General features: G+C 29.1%; 1 protein-coding gene across 1 annotated transcript; it reads right to left on the bottom strand.

Moving 5' to 3' along the window:
- Positions 1-7,285: 7,285 nt before the first annotated feature.
- On the bottom strand, positions 7,286-8,011 carry LOC123274390. Its single transcript, XM_044741988.1, has one exon. The coding sequence runs from the start codon at positions 8,009-8,011 to the stop codon at positions 7,286-7,288; it is 726 nt and encodes a 241-aa protein (XP_044597923.1).
- Between the last annotated feature and the right edge of the window lie 459 nt (positions 8,012-8,470).

The following is an 8,470-nucleotide window of genomic DNA, read 5'->3' on the forward strand; positions in this document are numbered from 1 at the left end:
GATAAGGTTAAATTTAGGTTACAAAAATGATGATTTAATAAGATTTTAAGTGTATTTCTCTATTAAAAACATTTATTTTAAAAAATATACATTGGAAAGCAGACAAAAATTTTAGAAATATAATTGATGGTAAAATCAACAAACATTTCTTAATTTTTTGGATTTCTATACCAACTAAATTATTATAAAAAAATTAGAAAAACGGTAGACCCTGAGGGCCATCCCTGCAACTTCCCGCTAATTCCATACCTAGGTGTTTAAAATTGCACTAATGATGTTTTTAAGCTCTCCGAGCTCAAAAAAACAATTTATGTGTTACTTTGAGCTCTTCGAGCTCAAAAGTCTGATAGAAGTTTCATAGAACAATATTTTTTGAATGAATCATTCGATTTTCACGCGATTGGCAGCATTCGACGCCTGTCGATTTGATTGCTGGTGCTTCTCATCTGCTATCCGAGATTTTTTAAACCATAAAAAAAAATAATATAAAAAATTCTTTTCAGACTCTTTATTTGTTTTCATAACAAATTGTCGGCACGTGATTTTAAGAAGAAATTTTGAAATTAACGTCAGAAATTAATATTTTCAAATAAGATTATTTTCTTTTTATATTCTTCAGTTATTACTAAATCTTTAAATTATTATTTTAATGACTGATAATATTTATTTGATTTTTATAATGTAATAGTTTATTTGCGCTTATCAGGATACAATCGTTAATAAAAAAATTATGATAAGATTAGTGAGTTAAATGAATCATATTATTTAAAGCAAAAGCATGTTCAAAATGAAAAACATTAAACAGAAAATAAAATTGCCATGAATCAAGTCGAAAAATTCTTGAATCAAGTAAATTTTTCTTCAACGGCAAGAAAAATTTTTTAGTTTAAGAATTTTTCTATTCAAATCAAGAAGATAAAGTTCTTCAAAATTATTTATTTGATTCAAGTTTTTTTTTTTTCTCCGTGTAGTATAGAAAAGATTTCCAAAATGATACTAAAATCAACAGATATCTGATAATTTTTCACTTTTTTTTTTGAAAATTAGATTGTTATAAAAATCTAAAAAGTCGTAAGATTAAGATGTCTGTTAATTTTAGTTTGATGGTTCCGAATAATTATAATTATTCATTTCAAAAATTTATTCCAATCATTGAGGAGATTAAAACTAAAGAAATTATTATAAGCAAAAATTAACTTTGATGTAAATCATAGTATGAATATTTAAGAAATATTATACTATTGAAATAATTATTGGAAGTTGTTCTTAGAAATTAGAGAAGTAGCACTTCTGTGAGAATAGAGTTTACAATGATATTATAGATAAAAAATTTTTTATTTTGGTTAAAAAAAAAATTCTTTTTTTTTATTTTAGCAAGTTTTAAAACTTCAAAGTTTTCAAAAAGGTATTATGATAACAAAAGGCTAAAAAAAAATTAAAAATTTTTAGATTATTGTATTTGAAGTGATATTCTTATTCTAATACTTACCACTTCCAGAAAGGAGCCACCGTTTTCGAGATATCACGATTCAAAAAGTTAATAGAGTTGTAATCGTCATAATATATACACGTTTCCACGCCACCTTTGAGGTAGTGTACTCAGCGCGTTTTTTTTAATGTGGTTTCCCCAGTAGGCCTATTCCACTGATCTGTTTGATTTGAAATTATTGAATAATTAAAGACATTGGCAAGGATTGCCAATAATATAATATTAAAAATTAAAGTCTGAAATGTCAGGAGGATTAAGACTTTTTATAAAATTCTTCAGTTCATCATTTGTCATTAAATAAACAATATGTTCACAGCAATCGAATGGCAACACTGCACTAAACAGATTGTTAACTTCTTCAATAACTTTTCTTAGAGCATTATTTTTCCCAATTGCGTATGAAATATTGTCCATTAATGGTTCTCGATGAAAAACAAATCTTATATCATTACTTATTTCTTCCAGCTCCTTCAATAACGGTTGCGACCGAAAATCGTCATTGAAAAGAAGCTTCACTAAGTCTTCTCGGTTCTCTGTGATGATCTTCCAATATGAGATTCCGTTTAATCCCAATTTTTTATCTTCCAGGAATTGACGACTCTCTATCCTGAATTGTTCTACCTCACGGTAGTATCCAAAGAATCTTGAATTTTCCTCTTCCTCTTTTTTCACAAAGTCATGAACTTTCTGAAGAGTATCTTCGGTAGCTTGAATGCCTATCTCGTGCCGATTGAGTATGAATAATGCTAAATTAAATTGAACTTTTGAGCTTTGTTCTTTTAACAGCTCGACGTACTCTGTGCTGGTTCGTTCATACGCTTCGAGGGCATTTTCGTCAAAAGCAGCTAGTTCTATTTTGGAATAGTCTAACTGCTTAAGACCAACAGGAGTACTGTAGAGAAGATAATTAACTGCTGCAATGGATCCCAGGTAGACTGCCAAATCTAATATTGTTGTTAAATCTGGATGGTTTTTAAACGAGCATTTAGCGTTTAAATCAGCTCCAGCTTTATGTAACAATATAATTCTGTCATCGTCGGTGCGAGCTGCCGAAGTATGAGTAAAAGAATATCTTGATCGATTTTCTTTATTCAAATAATGAAACACATAGTGCAAAGCAGTATTCCCCGAAGCGTCAACATCATTTACATTGGGCTTTTGTTCCAAAATAAATGATAATATTTTCACATTACTTTGTTCTGCAGCTGCCATAAGTGGAGTCATACCCGATTTTGATTTCCTTTTGACGTTTGCACCCATTCTCACAAGACTTTTCACGATTTTCAAATTCTTGCGTCGAATGGCATAAAATAAGGCGGTTGTTAGGGATCTTTCCTTAATTTTATTTGTAGTTACACTATGTTTGATCAGCAATTTTGCAATTACAGTTTGTTTTTCTTTAATTGCTAATGATATTAAATCTACACTGAACTTTCTATTATTTTTGCTTGACTTTAACATTTTCTTAACAATTGCTACATCTCCTGACACAATAGCATCAACAAAATTCTTGCTAGTGGCCATAATAATTGAGTTGCACTTTTCGTCTTTTAAAAACCACAAAATCTTTCACACAAACGTAGATATTGATTTTTGCTTTACACTGTTTGAATTAAACACTAAGTTTAACTACCTTTAAATAATGTGTTGAACACTTTAACAGCAACAGTATTTGATTTTGGTTGACGAAAATAAAACTCTTTTACTTATAGATTCACAAATTTACTGCAGATTGAAAATCACTGAACTAAATTTGGATTTTTCGAAGCTTGATGTTCAAGTGACAAAATTTCGGTGAGAAATGATTTTGCATCTTTGATTCTACCCTATATAGACAAATTCGATGGAGAGGGTGCTTCGATAGGGCCAATAGCAATTCAAAGATTCTATAATGTTTGTCATTGTCATTGAGAGTTAGGTATAGAAATGCATATTGAAGATCTCATTAGTGAGTAAATGTTACAGACCATAAATTTTCATTCAATTTCTGCATCTTTTATTACATGAGGCTACCTGTGTAATAGGTTGGATAGACAAAGAGGTTTTTACGGTGAAGGCTGGCGCCACAGCGGCATTTTTGACCTGAGTGTTAAAATATGTAATGTACATTTTATAAGTCAAATACCCTCTCTATGGCAATTAGTAAGAGTGAGAGAGTTTAATCCTGTATAGTACGGACGTTGAAAAGTAAGTGAATTTTCATTTATTATTATTAGTTTATCTTTATTTTAAGTAAATGCAATTTCTATTCAAATATCTTAGTCAAACGATAATTTATCTTACTTTAAGTAACATACTCCTTAGATATGTGTTCAAAATTTGATTTATTTTGATCCTTTTATTTGTAATTTGTATACTCATTGTTCGCTTAAACTTTTATTTATCTGATGTCTCATTCATTATTCTTTAAATATGTAATTCTATTGTTTAGCTGTTCAAGAAAATTTCTATTTAAAAGGTGATATATACTAGAAAAGGGGGATTATACTAGAAAAATTTACGAATATCTCGATTTTTATTTCCAGGTTCTCTTTCTATGATATATGCTTATAATAGTTTATAAATGATAATTATGAATGAGATTAAAATGTAAAAGGTAAAGATGTTTAGTAATGAACAATAAATGACGAGATGCTTGAATGAGGTAGTCATATTTTTAATAGTTGATAAAATTTTTAAACATTAAAGCAAAAAAAAATTTTTCCCAGAGTATTTTTTATAAACAATTGCTATAAATTTAGTAAATAAATTAGTAAAAACTAAAATTTTCAGCTGAATTTAGTCTTTAGCTAATGGAAAATAAATAAGTCTCTTGTATTTTTATCGTATCTCTATTAGTTTTTAAATTATAATAATTTTAAGGATGAAAAACTAGGTAAGAATGACCAAATTACAGAAAACTTTTATTTAAAAATTAAAAAAAAAAAAACAAAACCATGTCTGCTTTTTGTGACAATAAGTAGAATAGAAAAAAAAAATATCATGTAAAAATTAATTTGTTTATAACAAATTGTTTATTGCATAAACAATGAAAAATTAGATAAAACGAAATTTTTTTTTATATAAAAAAAACCAATAATAATTTTTAAAAAAATGGTTCCTTAATATTAATTTTAAGTGGGAGAAAATGATTTTTATCAACAAATGCGTTATTAAGCAATAAAAAAAATTTTTTAAGGAAGAATTTTTCTTTTAAAAATTATTATTTGTATCAAAGATTGAAATTCCATACAAAAAATTTCAATTATCTAATAAACAGCGTATTTATTTATAACAATTTTTTAAACAATAAATGATAAAAATTTTTTAAAATCATTTCTATGTAGCTTCTGACAACATAGAAACAGATCATTAATAATATTTTGAAAAAAATTTTTCGATGATTAATGCAAGTTTTTATTTTTGGAATAAGGGAAATTATTAATAAAAAACTGAAAAATAAAAATTTTTTAATTTTTTCAATGAGGATTTATTCTAAAGGCTTTCAAGAATCGCTCAACGAAAGGAAAAAAATCTCAAATTTATAGTTATCACACTTGCAATATTCATGTTCAAGCAGAAAAAATTATTAATTAACTATTGCATAACCAATTGAAAAATAGTGATAAAAATTTTTTTCAGACGAATTATTGTTCATTTATCTATCCAGTAAGCTTTTGAATTTTTTCATTTTTTAAATTTATTATTTAATATGATAAAATAATTTTTATTGAAAATTCTAATCCCGGATTTTTCCATCCTTATGAACAGGCAAATACATTCAGACCCAGACTAATTACAAAAATTTTCTCAGGTCCACTTTGAAGCCGAACAAAGACACTTAAAGTGATGATTTATGAATTCTCTTTTGTTCAATTTCAATAGAAATATATAGTTAGAAAACGATAATCATATAAATTTAACTATAAATTAATATAAATTAAATAAATTCTCTAAAGTTTTACGGTTTTTTTCTGGTCTGCATACTTGCAAAAATTTTTCTGATTTTAACCATTTTATAGACTGGATAACTTATTCATTCAGCCTTAATTTGCTGCTGTATAAACCTTGAGACGACCAATTTTCACTGAGATCTAGGACTTTAAATAGAAAAGGATTATTTTGTCTTTAACCAAGAAAAAAAGGCTTTTACTGACTTTTTGAGAAATCAAGCTCTGAATTGAATATATATCAAGAAAACCATTAATGTTGAAAATGCTTTTTATAGTTCATTATATACCAAAAAAAACTTCACAGAGTTTTAATTTAATTAATCCAGACGTTTTTTTTTGTTTTAATCGATTGAACTTTTGAAAAAATTAAAGGATCAAGTTTTTGCTCTCAATCCCTTATTATCTTTAACAAAAAAAAAACAAAAAAATTTTTTTAACGATTTTTTTTGACATTTTTATCGATAGAAGTGTTTAAATTTATTCCAAGAAAAGAAAAAAAATTCTCGTGAAAAATTTTCAAAAAATAAATCTTTTTTAGTTTTAAATTAAAAAAAACTTTTAAATTAATTTTAATTAAAAAACGTGATTCGGCCACAGCCGACATGGATAGGTAAATTTCTTGTTTGAATATTGAAAAAAACATAATTAAAAGGCAATAATGTCCTAAAATTTATTTTTTATTATAATTTTGCAAATAACGATATGAGACTTTTTTTGAATTTCCGTCATAAATAAAATTTTTTTATTTTCAATTAATATTATTTTATTATTCTTTATTTTTTATTTTTAACTGAAATTTTTTATGAAAATTACTTTTTTTTTTTAATTTTTAATTTTTCATACATATTTTAATCTTTTTATATTGACTGAAAATTATGTTCCAAAAAAGTCGGAAGTTATAATAATGACAATAATAAAAGTTGACCTAGATAAAAATATTTTTATCTTTAATAAAAATCACTAGACATAATAACAATAACTGTCGCATAATGTAGTATCGTTCGATAACTTTGGGTTTGAATTAGATAAAGTATTTTTGTTGTATAACATAAAATTTAACAAAAAAAAAATAAAATTTTTTATTTTATTTTTATTATTAAATAAATTGCTTATCAAGCTTAGCTTACAGCAATGATACCTAGTTAGACTAGTCAAATTGCACATACATTATTACATACATTACATACATTATTAAAGTTTTATCATGATACAAATAACATAGTCATAAGTAATTGAAAAAGTAATTAAACGTGGAAATGTATACATAGTTAAATAAATAGTGAGTTAATCAGTTCGGGGAGAGAGGATAGTATTTTTTTTTTTTTTTTTTTTAAATAGATTGTAAGTATAGATTTTATAAATTACTCGTTGAAGCAAAAAACTCTAAGTCTCATTGAGCGGGCCAAAAAAAGGTAAATAGATTTGGTAGTCGAAACATTAAAATTATAAAATAGGGTGGACAGCTGGTCGGTAGTGTCAATAGTGAGAATATTGGGAGCAAGTAGAGGGGTTATAAAGTGATCTCTGTACGGCTTAAAAATGGGACATTTAAAAAATATATGTTCCAGGGTTTCTTTTTCATTCAGGTTACAGATGGTACATGGTATTTGGGGGTTAATTATATAATTAAATCTATTAAAACTAAGTTTGACATAGTGATGATTTGCCAGTCTAGTCTGTGCTAGGACTCTCGCTATGTATAACGGATTGTTTACAATGTAGTTAGCAGTACTTGAGCCCAAAAATCTGGGGATCGATACTTGACAAGATGCTTTGGATCGTATAATGTCAAGGTCAGAGAGTCTGAGATGGGCTGAGTATAGTTTGGTGATTGACGGAATCTGACTTCTCCAGTAAGCACTAGTTAAGTTACTCCAAATGGAAGTAGGAGCATAAAAGAATCTAAAATGAGTCTGAGCTGAGTGACCCAGTTATAATTCGGATCGGAACTGGGGTTTTTTGACACCTGGAGTAGTCTGTAGAAGCAAATTTTGGGGATACGGTGGTCTCTCATATCCAGAAGTTTACAAATCCATTTAAGCGCTGCTCTCAGTACTCTGACCTTAACATTTGACATAGCTAGTTCGTGTTTGAGCTCTGCACTGGGTGTACCAAGGGGAAGGAGGAGAAGCCTCTTGAAGAACTGTAGCTGGGATTGTTCAAGAATGTTGAGGTAGCGAAGACCCCAAATATGAGAGGCATACAGTAGGGTGGTGGTTACAATACTGTCATATATTCTGAGTGTGCCCTCCCAAGACTCAGCGCGAATACTTGCCAGCGCAGAGATAACAGCTCCAGAGGCTGTTCGAGCTCTCTGCGCCGCCACCCTAGCTGCTGTCAAGCCCAACGAAGAGCCCGTGAAGGGAACACCCAGGTACACATATTCCTCCGACCAGTCCACAGAGTTATCTCCATAAAGGAGGTTCGTCCTTTCCCTCGGACCACCCCTTCTGAAATGGACACATTTAGTTTTCTCTAAGTTAACAGAGAGGGAGTTGCTAGAACAGTAATCTCTAAGTACAGTAAGCTTTCTCTTTAAATCGAATGTCGTATTAGCAAGTAAAACCAAATCGTCAGCATATAGTAGCATACAGAGATCAGTGAGACTATTGATTCGAACTCCTGTGATACCTTTGGCCCTAAAAAAATCAACTATGTCATGTATATACAGAATAAATAAAATCGGACTCAATATTTCACCCTGGAGAACCCTCTCCGTGACCTCGAACGACCCCGAGAGAGCGCCACCGACCTTGACTTGCAATTTGGCTTTATCATAAAGGTTTTTTAAAATTCTAATCAACTTAGGACTAACACCAAGGGCAAGAAGCTTTCTCCAGAGGCTGCCGTGAGGCACGGAGTCGAAGGCTCTTTTGAAGTCTACAAAAAGACCGTACAGTCGGCCGCTCTTATTAGACAGTTTCAGTTGTATAGCCGATAGAAGAGCAAAGATATTATCATCACAGCTTTTATTTGCGGTAAAACCCGCTTGTTCGTCCGGCAAGACCCCAGTATGATCAATCCACTGTATCAACCTGTTTTTTAATGC

The sequence above is a fragment of the Cotesia glomerata genome, unplaced genomic scaffold (genome assembly GCF_020080835.1).
Source record: "Cotesia glomerata isolate CgM1 unplaced genomic scaffold, MPM_Cglom_v2.3 scaffold_32, whole genome shotgun sequence".
Lineage (NCBI taxonomy): Eukaryota > Metazoa > Arthropoda > Insecta > Hymenoptera > Braconidae > Cotesia > Cotesia glomerata.

Excerpts from the sequence above, each read along its gene's own strand:
- LOC123274390 (XM_044741988.1), bottom strand. The coding sequence starts at position 8,011 with ATGCTACTATATGCTGACGATTTGGTTTTACTTGCTAATACGACATTC.